Below are 16,350 nucleotides of genomic sequence, written 5' to 3' on the forward strand. Positions count from 1 at the left end.
AGAAACAAAAGTCTCAACTTGCACTTGTCATTTATTACAGTAAATGTGAGAGAGAAGTTGGGCTCCTACAGATATCAAACAGCTATAATGTTGGAGAACTCAGCCAGGTGTCATCAATCAACAAATTACTGCCTGACTCATATAAAGGCAGCATTGTGAGTTTCAGTGCGCAATTCCCGTCTCATCTTTGAACAAACAGAACTGGTGAGTGTTCATTAAATTGTGTATTATAAGCTGGAGTTGGCTTTAATGTTAAAACATGTCGACGCTCCTCTTCAAGCTAATCCTCATGACCCAACACTCCTCAGGCCTTTATTTTAATCATAGCAGCTGTTTTAATGATTTGTTCTTTTCTAGTTTGAGTTAATTGAAATAATTTCTCTCTCATCTCAGCCTGAAGATGTCTGGTCGTGGGAAGAAAGCTGTGCCAAAGCCAAAATCCGCAGTTTCCCGGTCTTCCAGAGCAGGGATCACTTTCCCAGTAGGCCGCATCCACAGGCTACTCAGGAAAGGCCACTACGCTGAGAGAGTTGGAAATGGTGCCGCAGTGTACCTCGCAGCCGTCCTGGAGTACCTCTGTGCTGAGATCCTGGAGCTGGCAGGAAATGCCAGCCGTGACAACAAGAAGCAACGCATTGCTCCTCGCCACATCTTGTTGGCAGTGAAAAATGATGAGGAGCTCAACAAACTGCTGGCAGGGGTCACAATCTCAGATGGTGGTGTCCTCCCAAATATCCAGGCAAGCCTTCTCCCCAAGAGGACCAAGGCACTCAAGGATGATAGCTCTGATAAAGATGTTCAGTCTCAAGAGTTTTAATATAAAGTTTTGAAATCTTTTTTTTTTTTTTTTGTAATGCAATAAATTGTCTTTTTAAAACTATGCTTGCCCTTAATTTAATACTGATGTGAGTGATCAACATTAAATGAAAGATGACTACTGAGATTCAGTGTGCTGATGTGCAAACACTGAAGGCAACAGGTAACTCTTGGGGAAAATTAACAGTTCAAGACCGACATTGTCTTGTTGGCAACTAGAATGAGTTGCCCATGTTCAAAACTCTTTATCTTTACTGTCAAAAACTGATCTAGTCCCTTTAGTCTTCTCAAAACACTTTACAGACTAGGCTATATTTAGCCACCAGGAAGTCTTATCGCTCACTATCAAAAAACTGATGTATCTCACCACACTAATAAAATGGAATTATCTGATAGTTTCACATGTGTGACAGCTTCAGTTGTGTGAAACAGGAAAATGGAGAATAAAGGCCTACTGTGTTTAAAAAGAAATGACTGGAAGTTATGCTAGAGTTAAGTACTTGCGTCATAAAAGTCCTTAGGGGACTTGAGTAAAAGACTTTGACTTGAGTCAAGAATCTGATGATTTTTTAGATGCCACACAAAATAAAATACTTCACTTACTTTAAAATTAGGCCTCTGTTTATCATGGCAGAACAGAAGCAGTGCATTTAGCTATATTAGGGAGAAATATGAGCACACTGAGAATAGAGATGAGCAGCAGAGAGTGATGTCTGTATGCATTTGAAACGTTGCTATGCATATTTTGAGACTTTTTTTTTACACTATAAAAATGTTCAAGCTGACCAGCAGTTCTCAGGGGAAAAGAAGAAACTTTACTAATCTTAAATTCAGTACTAGATTTTGCCAGCCACCATTCAATCCAACGAGCTCATCATTTAAAAAATGATATATTTTGTGTGTGAGAGCTGAGAAGTTGTAACTCAGTTAATTAATAAATTGATTAATTAGCTCTGTTGTCAGTGAGGAGAGGTGATTTTTGCTTTCAAGATAGGTAACCTAATGTTATGATTGTTTCACTGCTACAAAAACAACAATCATTTTTACACAAACACATAATAAGAAGAGAAGAGAAGACAAGCGAGTGATAATTGTTATAATCGTTAGAGCTCAAAATAACTTGTTAAAATAGTTGTTGTACTTGTTAGTGCTATGACGCTCGGATGTCTGTAAAATATAAAGGTATTCTCACGACTCTATATCCCAGCATCCTCTGCGCGTAGACGAGGAAGGACATCTTTCCGGAGAGGACACATCAAGAAACGTCCCAAGGTTAGCTATCGGTAACTACACAATTTGGTATTATTTTTCATACTTTAAGTGGATCTTTTAAGGCTTTCTTGTGTTTGAAATCACCACAACTCTACAGGAACAAACGGGGGTTCTCACATGTATTAGCTAACCATCAAATCCAGATATGTTAACATGTTAGCAACGAGCTAACATTGGCAAGCTGACTGAACACTGTGCCAAGCAATGCTCACTATGCTAACTTGTTTCCAAAGCTATTTGTTCGTCGACGTAACAACTATTAAAGTTAGATAGCTGCCATTCTTAAGCTTGTCAGTTGGTCTGACTTCAAACCAACTAATACAACTTTAACTTTGACTCACAATGCTATAAACTGAATAGCTTAGCCAGCTAACGTTGCACATTCTGATGAGGTTACACCGTCATTGAGTTGTTGTGTAAATATGTAGAGCTGTAAAGTGTAAATTTGCTGGTTTCAGCTTCTCAAATATGATGATTTTTAATATTGTCATACATGATAGCAAAGTGAATAATTTGGGTTTTGGACAAAAGAAAACACTTGAAGGCTTCACCTATAACTCTGGTAAATTATAAATGTCATTTTCTACTATTTTCTGACATTATATAGCCCTAACAATTAATTGATTACTCAAGAAAATAATCAACGGATCAATCTATAATGAAAATAATCGTTAGTTGTGTGCTGCAACTGCAAGTTAATACACCCTGTGCCTTGCTCTGTTTTAGCTTTGTTTAGGTATCTGACTGAAGCTTATAAAGATGGCTGAGAATATCGAAGAGAAGATCAAGAACTACAGGACCGCTCCCTTTGACGCCCGATTCCCCAACACTAACCAGACCCGCAACTGTTTCCAGAACTACCTGGGTGAGGACATGGATCAATATGTTGTGATCACAAGTTGATAAAACTCTTAAAAAGCTGCTCAGACCTATGGTATAAATGGACAGGTTGCCTAAACTGGTCATTATTTATATAACTATGCTTCTGCAACACCTATAATAGGTCCACAAACAAAATGAAATATGTATCAAAGCACTTAAAACAGACAAATACATTTATTTAATACTAGGTGCCATCACTAAATTGTGCTTTTGTCAGCAAGTTTGTGGCTGTTGAAATCTTTTTATAAATCTGTAACACAATCACAAAAATTCACATGGTGCACCACAAACTAGCTTGAAGTTAATGAAATATTATAAATCAGTCATCATTCAGTTACTTTTAGTTATTTAAAACATTTTCATGTGGAAAAGAAGAGGCTAAAATATGACCTTCATGTAACATAGGTAGTATTAAATAATGTATTTTGTTTTACAAACTCTAAATAAATTACTGATTATAAAATGAGCTGGAGTCACTATTCTGATTCTGTTGGTCATAAAATAAATGAACTCAAACAACACTGGCCAATTGTCTTGTCAGTTAAAAAATACCAAAGTGATAATACAGTAAGTGTTTGTGCTCTAACTAATAGGGTGAAACTTTGTCTGGGGTGCCATCCCTTAAAATGTTGCAACATATTTCATCAGTATTATGCTGAAGCTAGTCTTATAAAAACAACTCTTTCAATGTGTGGGTGAGATTAATCACTTAACACTTCACATTGAAGCTTAAACAACAAAGTGGGCAGCAGAGATAAGCTCTGTTGTCCACTTGTTCATGCCAAGACTGTCTAGTGCCAAACCTGTACTGTCAGTCCTTCAACCTCTTTGGCTCCTTTTTCATGGTGCTGTTGGTGTGAATGTTTTCAGATAAGTAATATTAAACGTTTTGTTGTTCTCTTCTCCAGACTTCCACAGGTGCAACAAGGCTCTGTCAGCCAGAGACCAGGATGTGGCTCCCTGTGACTGGTACCAGAGGGTTTACAAGAGCCTTTGTCCCATGAGCTGGGTAAGTTGTAGGACTGCAGGATCTGTTTACTCTATGTTCAGATGTTTTGTTGGGGAATTAGTATACAAAAGGTTTTTTCCCCCAAATAAAGTGTCAGACTCATCATTTCCTGTTTATAGCATTTTTGTGTCTTGTGCTTTATTTTGCTTCCTTGTGTTTATGTTGATAAAGTATCACTGAGACATTCATTGCGCAGTTTATGAAAGGGGGCTATAAAATCATACAAATTACATTCCTGCCCCCCCGCTTTTATTGGCATGTTGTAGTGATTGACATTAAACCGCTGTGGATGTAAAGCAACAGTTCCACTTTAATGTAATGTTTTCTCTGATTTCTCCTTCAGGTCGCTAAATGGGACGATCAGATAGAGAATGGAAGTTTCCCAGGAAAGATCTGAAATTGCCAACCAAGACAGTCCAGTGCAGGATATTCTGTTACTTGCACCTTTACCTCTGTAGTGTGCCTGAGGACATCTCCAAACAGCTATCACATCGTCATAATCATCATCACTGATGTTACTGTTATTAACTTAACTATAAACACGCACAACTTTTTACCCTGCATGTTAAGGTCTAAAGTTTGTTTCCTGTTTCTATTTTAAACTACTCTTTGACATTGTTAATTCAATAAATACAGTACAGATGTAATTAAAATGGTGGTGTTTATTATGAAGTTTCAATAAACTTTGTTGTATTGATTTATGCAAGTTAATCTGACAACTGACACTGAAACTTAGACTGCCCAATAGAAAATAAAACACTTATATAGTATACTATATAGTTATATTGTCAAACGATACTGTCATCTTCCTTTTAAAAATATTTAAGTCAGCTACCAATGAAGAAGAGACACGCCATCACTTCATAGTCCAATAGACAATCACTTTGTTATTCTATCTATAATATATTCCTATACTTCAAATTATAATCTGTGGGGGAAAATCTTCACCCAAAGTCTCAGGCTTGACAAGTCTTGAAATCTATGACTTAATTAAAATTGCCTTTTGTGACCATATTTCTGAAATGTACGTGTCTGTGTGTGTGTGCATAGCTTATAAAGACAGGTGACAAATTAAAGGAAAAACCAACATAAAGTGTTTTAGTGAGGTATTGGGCCACCACGTGCCACCAGAACAGCTTCACTGCGCCTTGGCATTGATTCAACAAGTCTCTAAACTCTACTGGAGGGATGAACGACATTCTTCCAAAAGATATTCACTCACTTGGTGGTTTGATGGTGGTTTGATGAGAGCGCTGTCTAACACGTTGGTTCAAAATCTCCCATAGGTGTTCAATTTGGTTGGGATGTGACTGCGAAGGCCATAGCATATGATTCACATGATTTTCATACTCATCAAACTATTCAGTGACCCCTCGTGCCCTGTGAATTTCCTTGAAGAGACCGCTCCCATCAGGATAGAAATGTTTCATCATAGGATAAAAGTGATCTTCCCTTGCAGCGACTCTTCCCTCTAAGGGGACAAGTGGACCCAAACCATGCCAGCAAAACACCCCCCACAGCATAACAGAGCCACCGGATCCCCTCACTCTAGAGGTCAAGTGTCCAGACCTGTACTGGTTTATCCTTCAATTTACTTGTCTGAATTTTAGGCAGCAGTTTCCTTTGGTAGTGAGACTAGCTTTATATTTAAATTCTGACCCTCTGGATCATTCAATTTAGTCTTCAGCTGTCATGATTTTGCATCCATGTCCTCCATTCATCAGTTTTACAGAATATAATAAGACACCACACATGATATCTGTAAATGTGTTTATGTAGGCGTCTACGAGACACCCATTAGGTCTGTCTTCTGTGAAGACCGAAGGGTTCAATAGCAAAGTTTTTCCAGAGGGTGGCAGTGGTGATGAAATCCAACACTGATTTTCATGTTATTGTCCATTTCAACCACACTGTGGTACTGTTGGGCTGAGAGCGGTCTCTCTCTGGCCAAACTATTTAAACATGGGCCTCGATGCTGCTGTTACCCTTTGAGTTTCAGGTTTTTATACGATACAATATCTTTTATAATACATCTATTTTCAAGGATGCCGGATATCAATTATCTCTTAAAAAGTGATGAAATATAGGCTTTGCTAAATCACAAATCCTTCCAAAAATCGCCTTCACTAAATTATACGACATGCTAAATTCACTAAGGTGGATGCTGTCAACCACAATGTTTCTTAATGCTATATAATATATAATAGTAAACTTTATTTGTAAACTTTTAAAAACAAAATTATACAGTGCTTTACATGGTTGAACCAAGATCAAAGACAACTCAAAGTAAGACAAAATAAATGTAATAAAATACCCAACAATAACATAAGATAAAGCCAATAATAATTATAGAACAATTAAACCAGTGTGCTAGCAATTAATGAAAGACTTTTTAAAAAACAAAGATGTCTTTGTAACACGTTTATTTTATTGGCCTTAGGGATCAGTCAGATGAATGCATTTTAACTTGCACTTTCAATCTTTACAAGGATTTTAATACTTGTTCATGTCTGTTAACTTCACATTTAAGTGTTTTGAACCTTGAGGGTCATTTGTAACAGGCAAAGACTTGACTTTATCAATTGCACTGTTACAGCATCCAGTTGCAACACTAACACATCCATCCCCAGAGCACAGCTGTAATCTCCCTTTGATTATCATCATTGGTTCACCACATCCTCTACCGGCAACACTTCAACTCAGCTATGCTCTAATACGTCCTGACACGCCCGATTGGGTGTGTTTTCTTCCTCTGTGCTGGTTTGTAGACCAAATAAATGGTCGTTAGTGTTTTAGTGGTGATAGCCAAAATAACTAATGTTTCACTAGAACATTAAGTGAAAGTTTGCACAAAACCAAACACTTATTTCAAAAGATTGAGTCAGGCAGGAAACTGTGAATGTCATTGAAGGATGTGCTTATCAAGTCAGGGTCAGTGTACACATGGGAGTCAATGGTAGTGCATAAACACAGGGTGGCACTGTTGTATAAGTCTTAGATAATTCACTGCTCCATGATCCCTCTGTACACTGCCACAGTCTAAATCCCCTTGTAAACCAGTTGACCCTGAACCAGCGGATTTATAATTACAAATGTTTATAATATTCACACATAAGACCCCAAACTTAACAAAGATACCTAATATGCCATGCTATTTTTAAGAGAAATAGTATAAAAGTATGTAAACATTTAGAATATTACAATTTGACGTAATGACGTTCCATGGACCATTTTAAACATGGTTTGACTGTGTTTTAGTATTTTGCTCTATGTACCACAGGCCTATAGGAATAGAAGTATTAAGAATATATAACTCATATTCTAAATGTTTTCTTTCTCCAACTTTTAAACCATCTAACAGAAGATTTCTGGGGAAAATCAGTGGTTTGCGAGGTTCATTACATTACATATTCATATTTGTCAATGCTTTGTGTTGCACAGTAGTTATACAGAGATTATTTAATTAAGAACATAAAATGTATGTTATAAAACAATTGAAAAGTAAAATATTTTTAAAAAATATATACTGTATGTAACACCTGTCCCATGTAGCTATTCAGTTAGTAACTACATAACAAGTGTTGTAGTACTATGGGCGGGGCCCTGGGTATGTTAACCTGTGGCTGGCTGTGCTAACCTGTGTAACCGAAATTAAATTACCAGCTTTTAAACTTTTTAACATGATTATGAACTACAAAGATATGACGGGGCCTCCACTTAGCAGGAATGTAAAGTAGGAGTCACTAATTTTAAATGTTTTTTGAAAAATGTATGTTTTTAAGTACTATTCTTCGGTTTTTAAACTCAAATCACACCTTAATGAAATGTAAATATGATACAGACACAGTACTTTGAATGCAAATAATGAATTTAGTTGATGAAAACCAATATTTAAACCAATTAATAAAATAAAAAAGTATAAAAATATTATACAAAATTAAATGCGTTTCCCTTTTGCTTTCAAACCTCAGAGGGTCTCAGAAGACCTTTTTTTTTTATCTTATTTACCAATAGCGAAGCTCCTAACTAAAGGGCACACACTCATTCTGAAACCAAAATGAAATAGTGTCCTTTAAACCAAAAACAAAACATTGCAGGCCTGAGTCATGCTCGGGAGCATAGAGACATGAAACAAATGCAAGTTGCCTAATAAAATAGCACATGCACTGGTTAGTTGTTACTCACAAATCCCGAAGTTGAAACATGGGTGATGGATGGGAACTGGGCGATGCATGACGAGGGGAACGATGAGTGAGGTTACAGGCTGGTGGGCAACATCAGTCCAGATGAAGTGAAAGCTGAGCGGGAGACACCTACTCTTCCATTGAGTCCAAGTAGTGTTTCCTGGTCCTCAGTCACTTAACTCGTCCTAAAGCTCCTTGACTTCTCATGCCGTGTGCATTTTGAGCTTTAAACTAATTGACATTAACACATACTAGCAACAAACGGTAACATTAGCTGCTACTACGGTGAAATATGTGCTAATATAACTAGGCCCTAATGCACTAATCACGATTAGCATCTATCTTTGACACAGTACATCATGATGAAGCGATACAAAAAATACATACACAGAGGTTATTTACTTTCTGCAGGTTGCTATTATGTCCATTACCCTCAGTAAACTCTGCATCCACCAAAGTAATGAACATAAATAGTCTTCATACAATCTTCACACAGCTCCTGTTTGTTGTCTGACTAGCCCATGGCTTTACTCTACGGCGTCTCCTCTACATCCCACCCTCCACCTTTCCAATTGGCTGAGAAGTTGGTAACAACCAGTGCAATTGACAAAATGTAAAGATGGATAATTTTGGGCCCTCCGGGGCTAGGCTGGGTGATAAACACACTACTCTTATGTGTACAACTAGCTACTTGAACTGCATGAACTTCACCAATACAATGACAAAGATTTATCCATCTGCCTATAGTGTGTTTTAATTCACTATGAACTGTATTAAACATGCAACTTAACTGGTTTTAATAGAATACTTTTTAATTATTTAAGATTATTTATTCATCTCTATTTATTTACATATTTATTTGTCTAAAATTAAACTTTTTTTAGACTGGGCTTCACCCTCCCCCTTCTAAAAGTCTAGATGTCCTCATCTGACTCTGTATCTTATACGTAGGTTGGATTGGTGTTTTCTCACCTTGCTTGACAGGTTCTTGGAAGGTTTAGGGTTTTTGACTGATGTACTAACATCTCTGTCCTGGGAACTAAGGTTCAACTGAATAACCATTCCTTGATGCACAATGGTCACAGGTTCCTCAGTAGGATGTTTCACTGTGATGTTGGGGGTTGTGTGAGCTCCTCGCTCTACATCAGTGTCTTCAGCAGTATCATTGGTTTGCACCTCCTCATTTTCTGACTGATGAGAGGCAGCATCATCGGGTGATTCCTCACTTTGTAGTGCCAACTCTACCAAAACAGATGTCAACAGGTAGCCTTGCCTCTCTCCTGGACATTAAGAAATATGGAGAGTATCCTGTAGCGTCTTTTTTGTGCAATTGTACACATGTACTAACTGACTGATATGTTGACTCCATTTCTGTTTCTTTACAGCTTCGTGTTCCGAGCATTGCTAGAAGTGTTCTATTGAAACATTCCGGTTGGTTGCGGCTCCATACAGGTAGTCGTGAAATTTGTCCATCACTGCCCACTTCAATGCTAAGAATTCCAGCTGATGTACAGGGTAACGTTGTTCAGGGTTGCTGAGTTTCCGACTTGCAAACGCTACTGGGCTGAGACCCTCTAGATACTCCTGGTTCAACACTGCAGATAGGACATTCATGCTAGCATCTACATGTAAAATGTAGGACTTAGTGGGGTCAGCGAAGGCTAAGACTGGGGCATGTATAAGACAGTCGATGATCTTTCTGAAAACCTCTCGATAAGCCTGATCCCAACTTTGAGGTATGTCTTGTTTGGGTCTTTTGCTTGCTTCCCTCTCTGAGCTGGTGAGTAGCCTTTTGTGAGCTCAGTTAGTGGGCATTGGTGGAGTAGTTTGAAATGAATCTTCGATAATATCCACAGAAGCCAAGAAATTACATCAGGGACTTGAGATCTGTTGGCTCTTGCCAGTTTTTTACCACTTCCACTTTTTCTGGGTTGGTGGCAATATCTGACTCTGAGACTTTGTGGCCTACATACTTGACTCTGGGCTGACAAAATTGGCATTTGTCAACTGACACTTTGAGACCAACTTCTTCAAGCCAATCAAGAACTTTCCTGAGGCGGTGCTCATGTTCCTTGAAAGTCTTCCGAAGAAGATGATATCATCAAGATAGACGAGAACCTGGAGAAGATGCATATCACCAATGGCTTCCTCCATGAGCTGCTGAAAAGTCACTGGCGCTTGAGTAATGCCCTGTGGCATTCTCTCAAATTGACAGAATCTGAGAGGGCAGATGAATGCAGTCTTCTCTTTGCCCTCTTCAGCCATGGCTATCTGGTAATAGCCGCTCCAAAGGTCAAGTACCAAGAACCACTTGCTGCCTGAGAGAAAGTCTAGGGCATCATCGATACGAGGCATTGTGTACTGGTCTGATATAGTGCGACTGTCGATGCAGATTCTGATGGTTCCGTCCTTTTTATGCACCACCACAATTGGTGAGGCATAAGGGCTTCGGAACTCTTTCAACACTCCAGCTGCTAGTAGCTGCTGTAAGTGTTGTCACACATCGTCAATGTCAGCTGGTGCCAAGCGACATGATCTTTCCCTAAACGGGGTGGGGTTGCTTAGGCATATTTGGTGCTCTTGACCCTTGGCCAAGCCAACATCCCACTTATGCAAGGAAAATACATTTCATCTCTGAGCTAGCTTCAGGTGAAGCCGATTCTTCCAATCCTCTGGGATAGGGGATTCACCGAAATCAAAAAGATCTGGTTCTATAACATCTGCTGAGAGGTCAGATGGCTGGACTGAGGTGACTGTATCTCGCATACATCTCTGCATAACTATCCCAACTTGAATGGAGGTGGGCTTTTGGGACTCATGAATGAGCCCTGTGAAATGGTTCGTGTCTATTTCGGCATTCGGAAGCACACCTGGCTGTACAAGCACGCCGGCTGGGAGTGCCAATGCAGACAGTGCATCAATCAGCACAAAGTCTTTTGATGTTGTGGTCAGTCTGTCTACTTTGCAGATGACGTAATACCTTTCACCTGGGGCTGTTGAGAGTGGACCAGGTCCTTGCCATTTCACCTGTCCAATGACATCATCCACTGCCTTTGACTGAGGAAGGTGAGTTTGTGACTGTATTTGTTCATACACTGCCTGTATTCTCATAGAGTGTACTTTACGCTCATTGCCACTCTCTTTGGAAAGTTCAAACAATCTGCGAAACAGGAAAGCATCTCTGCCTGTGATAACAGGGGCTTGGTGGCAATGTTGTGGCTCAGGACAGATGAGGGCAAGAACGACAACAGATCCTTTAACTCCATGGCAATAGATGATGGACCCACACGCCCTTCAGGTAAGTCAGTGTCTGTGTCAGGGGTTTCCACTTTGTTGACCCCAGCAATGCACTCATCTCTGTCTTTTGGGTTGTCTTTATGTCCATCTGTCGCTCCTTGCACTTGTTGTATGAGCATTTTGATAACTTTCTGAGCCTTTTCAGGAGCAGTGCATTTTGATGCAATATGCCCATTTTCACCACATCTATAGCAGAAGTATTCAGCAGACTTTTTGGCAGGCTGAACTTTGAATTGAGTAGGCTTATGTTTTAAAGCAGCTTTGTATCTGGGGTACTCAATTGTGTCTCTTGAGTTTGTTTTGAGTTCACTGACATCACAATTATCTGATTTTGTAGGGCTTTCACTTCTTTTCTGAGTGACTGTATTTCACTGCTTGCCTCATTTTTTGCGTGAGCACAAAAACCTGTGTTATTGTGGATTTTTTTTAGTCATCCTCCCTCTCTTCGTTCTTCAAAGGACATCTATGTGAAAGGTACAAGAGTAGCGTAACTCCGTTAAGGAATAAGGCAGTGCGTGTGTGTGTGTGTGTGTGTGTGTGTGTGTGTGTGTGTGTGTGTGTGTAAATGTGCGTGTGTAGTTGCATGAGCCACAGGGCGAGTGGCAGAAACATGACGTGAATGTGAGCGGAGAAGAGGAAAAGTTTAGCATTAAGTTGTCAATCTGGCAGTAAATATACAGTGCAGACTACAGTTTGTCAGTTAATAAATGCTGCAGCTCCTCAAGACAAAGAAAATACTAATCTATCGAAGGGGGTTGGCCCCGAAGTTAGCAACAACGTGTTAGCTTAACTTGACCAGGCTCACTTAAGGTGGACTGACTTTTAAGGTGGACCGCAATTCTCATTTTAGTGTCAATGTCAGCCGCTCTTTAACAGAGAACGGAGAAATGGCTGATGAGTCTCTTTCTTGAGTTTCTTGAGTTGAATGATAAGACTTGAGACTGGGCTGGGCGCTCACAACTTCTGGATCTTGTCCATTGTTTTTCCCTCCTTCTGAAGAAATCTGACTAATTTCTCTGGGAAACAGTCTGAACTGGCATCTGGCTGAGCTATCGCTGTTCTCCAGTTATCGCCTCCCATGGGCAGAATTATTTATTTTGGAACTTCTGAGAAGTCGATTGCCTCACGGCACTCACAGAACATTGTTACAATTTGGTGTCTGGCATCAAACATTTTGTCTCTTATTCTAACTGTGCCCAATGCATTTATGGTTTCTATAGCTTCTTCAATGCCAGTGATGTCTTCATCTTCAGGAACATCATGTACCATTAGTGCGTGTGCTAAGTCTATTCCCTCACCTCTGCACCAGTTACTCAACTCTGGCTGTGAAAGACTACTCATACTTGCCATGTTTTCAGTGAACTAGCTTTATATTATCGGAGAACATCTAAGGTCTACTTCTGACAAAGCTGGGATTAACTTACAATTATCCCAACCCGTCCCATGTAGTTACTTAGTTAGTAACTGTCTAACAAGTGTTGTAATACTATAGGCGGGGCCCTGGGTACGTTTACCTGTGGCTGGCTGTGCTAACCTGTGTAACCGAAATGAAATTACCAGCTTTTAAACTTTTTAACAAGAATACAAACTACAAATATATGGTGGTGCCTTCATACTAAGAAATGTATAGTAGGAATCACTCATTTTAAATCCCACTAAGAATTATGTGTTAATTAGCCTACTATTTCCTTGTTTTAAACTCAAATCACACCTTAATGAAATGTAAATATGACACACACACAGTACTTTAAATGCAAATATTCAATTTAGTTAATAAAACATATATGTAAACCAATTAATAAAATAAAATGTGTATTAAAAATATTATACAAAAATTAAATGCGTTTCCCTTTTGCTTTCAAACCTTTCTCAGAAGTTATGACCTTTTTCTATCTTATTTACCAATAGCGAAGCTCCTAACTAAAGGGCAAACAGTCACTCTGCAACCAAAATAAAATAGTGTCCTATAAAGCAAAAACAAAACGTTGCAGGCCTGAGTCATTGCTCAGGGGCGTAGAGAACTAAAACAAATGGCCGCTTCACTTGCAAATGCAAGTTGCCTAATAAAATAGCACATGCACTGGTTAGTTGTTCTCACAAATCCCGAAGTTGAAACATGGGCGATGGATGGGAACTGGGCGATGCATGACGAGGGGAACGATGAGTGAGATTACAGGCTGGCGGGCAACATCAGTCCAGATGAAGTGAAAGCTGAGCGGGAGACACCTACTCTTCCATCGAGTGCAAGTAGTGTTTCCTGGTCCTCAGTCACTTAACTCGTCCTAAAGCTCCTTGACTTCTCATGCCGTGTGCATTTTGAGCTTTAAACTAATTGACATTAACACATACTAGCAACAAACGGTAACATTAACTGTTACTACAGTGAAATATGTGCTAATATAACTAGTGCGCTAATGTGCTAATCGTGATTAGCATCTTTGACACAGTACATCGCGATGAAGCGATACAAAACATACATACACAGAGGTTATTTACTTTCTGCAGATTGCTATTATGTCCGTCACCCTTGGTAAACCCTACATCCACCGAAGTAATGAACATATACAGTTTTCAACAGTGTATACAATCTTCACACAGCTCTTATTTGTCGTCTGACTAGCCCATGGCTTTACTCTTCATCCCACCCCTCCACCTTTCCAATTGGCTGAGAAGTTGGTAACAACCAGTGCAATTAACAAAATGTAAAGATGGATAACTTTGGGCCCTCCGGGGCTAGGCTGGGTGATAAACACACTACTCTTATGTGTACAACTAGCTACTTGAACTGCATGAACTTCACCAATACAATGACAAAGATTTATTCATCTGCCTATAGCGTGTTTTAACTCACTATGAACTGTAACTGAAGATTATTTATTCATCTCTATTTATTTACATATATGTTTAAAATGAAACTTTTTTAGACTGAGCTACAGTAATATACCACAGGCCTATAGGAATAGGAGTATTAAGAATATATAACTAATATTTTAAATGTTTTCTTTCTCCAACTTTTAAACCATCTAACAGAAGATTTCAGGGGAAAATCAGTGGTTTGTGAGGTTCATTATATTACATATTCATATTTGTCAGTGCTTTGTGTTGCACAGTAGTTATACAAAGATTATTAAATTAAAAACATAAAATGTCTGTTATAAAACAATTGAAAAGTAAAATCTTTTTAAAAATATACACTGTATATATATATATATATATATGTATATATATTCCATGGTGCACACTGTTGTGTTCAGAATAAGCCAATCAAAGGAAGAAACAGTTTGTGCTTGTTGATTTTATATTAAGTGTTCCTTTGGGTGTTACCAGCCAGGAGCAAAAACAGAAGCAAAAAGTGAATTTATACAGATGACAACATTTTTCTCTTGAAAAATTATGAAAGTCATTGGCAACAGTCCACTATACACATGAGCGTTTCAGGCTCAGGCTACAGGATATGGTTTGTGATGGGTTGTGTGTGTGTACTTGAATTATGCATGTTGTGGGGACATAAATCAGTTTATACAGTCACATTGTGGGCACTTGCCTCCCTTTTGGGGACGAAAAGCAAGTCCCCATAATGTAAATGTAATATAGGTCAATGTAATGTCCTCTGAAGTGATGGAAACACAAGTGTTTGTGTGCAAGAGAGAAAGAGACAGAAACAGAGTGAGTACCTCTAACCTTCTTCACTTCCTTCCCTCTCACTCTGCCTGTCTGTCTGCCTGTCTGTCTTTCTTCCTGTCTGTCTGTCTGTCTGTCAGTGAGTTTGTGTCCATGTGTTTGCTCTTTTGCAGATGTCTTATAATTTGATTTGCTCACTCACACCATGTCACTGAGGGAGATGCTGCATCGGTTTCCTTGGTAACAGCTCACAGGATACAGATGGGATGCTGGAACAGAAAGAATGAGGAATGTGGTCATATGCTCTCAGGGCTCTGAAGACACTGAACGAGAATATTTGCACGTTCCCTGTCTGTTAGTTCCTTTTTTTCTCTCTTTTCTTTTGAGGGGTCGGTTGGTAAGACTGAGTCATTGAAATTCCACGAAAAACTGTATTGCACAGAAAAAGAATCACCCACAAGAAGAAGGAACCTGAAGTTTCTGATAAAGGTCCGGATTTGGTATCATTGTTACAACAGATTTCCTGTCACTTCAGAAACACCCATATCTTTTGATGAATCAAATGAATTAGTGTTGATTTAAGTCTGATACAGACCTTAGGAAATGGTGTGGTGTTATCTTGGTTAAGCAAAAAAAAACAAACTTGTGATGTGAGGCCACATGCCCATAAGTACACTTAGCGGTTTTGAGGTATTCTAACATATATGTTGTAATAAGTTCATATTAAAGGTCACATGTTTTCAGGTTCAGTCATAGTTGTGAACTGAACATCTCTTGGCAACACTTCCTGTTTACATCACCGTGACATCTCTTCCAGGCATGTATGAGTGGATTGTCTAAACTCTGATACAATGTATTTTTATAGCTTCAGATTCAGACATGAGTCAACAGAAGTTCACACAGGTGTCACCTGTGAATATTCCTAAAAATAATTTGCCTTTTTAGGAAGTCACATGCCTTTTTAAAACTCGTATCTGACTCAGCGTGTTTCTTTACTTTATTGATCATCAAAATATGAACATAAATGGAAAGACATTTGAAGTGTCATTCTAGGAAAAGCACAGGTGTTACTTATAACACTAACGAAGGCTCTATTCTGCTTTTCTTAACTATTACCTACAGTTTACATGATCAAATGTGTCTTTTGGCCTCAACCAAAAGTCAACTTATACTTCCTCATTTATGACAACTTAATTAGTGAGTATATAAATTCTGTCCAGGGCTGTAAATACCATTTAGGACAGCAGTTTTTCACACCTTTACGTTGTT

The 16,350-nt window shown here is 38.8% G+C and overlaps 2 protein-coding genes and 1 long non-coding RNA gene across 4 annotated transcripts; all 3 read left to right on the forward strand.

The window, feature by feature from the left end:
* The first annotated feature begins 102 nt into the window (after positions 1-102).
* Positions 103-880, forward strand: LOC122988075 (late histone H2A.2.2). Its single transcript, XM_044360238.1, has 2 exons — positions 103-204; positions 394-880. The coding sequence occupies exon 2, from the start codon at positions 401-403 to the stop codon at positions 815-817; it is 417 nt and encodes a 138-aa protein (XP_044216173.1). The 5' UTR covers positions 103-204; positions 394-400; the 3' UTR covers positions 818-880.
* Positions 881-1,983: 1,103 nt separating this feature from the next.
* On the forward strand, positions 1,984-4,676 carry LOC122988082 (cytochrome c oxidase subunit 6B1). Of its 2 annotated transcripts, none has more exons than XM_044360246.1 (4): positions 1,984-2,088; positions 2,815-2,953; positions 3,879-3,979; positions 4,323-4,676. In XM_044360246.1, exons 2-4 carry the CDS (start codon positions 2,848-2,850, stop codon positions 4,374-4,376), a joined length of 261 nt encoding a protein of 86 aa, XP_044216181.1. In that variant the 5' UTR covers positions 1,984-2,088; positions 2,815-2,847; the 3' UTR covers positions 4,377-4,676. The 2 variants fall into 2 exon arrangements, with proteins under 2 accessions (XP_044216181.1, XP_044216180.1); XM_044360245.1 differs by having other exon boundaries at positions 1,995-2,099.
* Positions 4,677-10,338: 5,662 nt separating this feature from the next.
* LOC122988088 lies at positions 10,339-15,895 on the forward strand. Its single transcript, XR_006404699.1, has 3 exons — positions 10,339-11,229; positions 11,361-11,461; positions 15,222-15,895. It is a non-coding gene; the product is annotated as an uncharacterized LOC122988088 (long non-coding RNA).
* The last annotated feature ends 455 nt before the right edge of the window (positions 15,896-16,350 follow it).

Source organism: Thunnus albacares, chromosome 8 (genome assembly GCF_914725855.1).
Source record: "Thunnus albacares chromosome 8, fThuAlb1.1, whole genome shotgun sequence".
NCBI lineage: Eukaryota > Metazoa > Chordata > Actinopteri > Scombriformes > Scombridae > Thunnus > Thunnus albacares.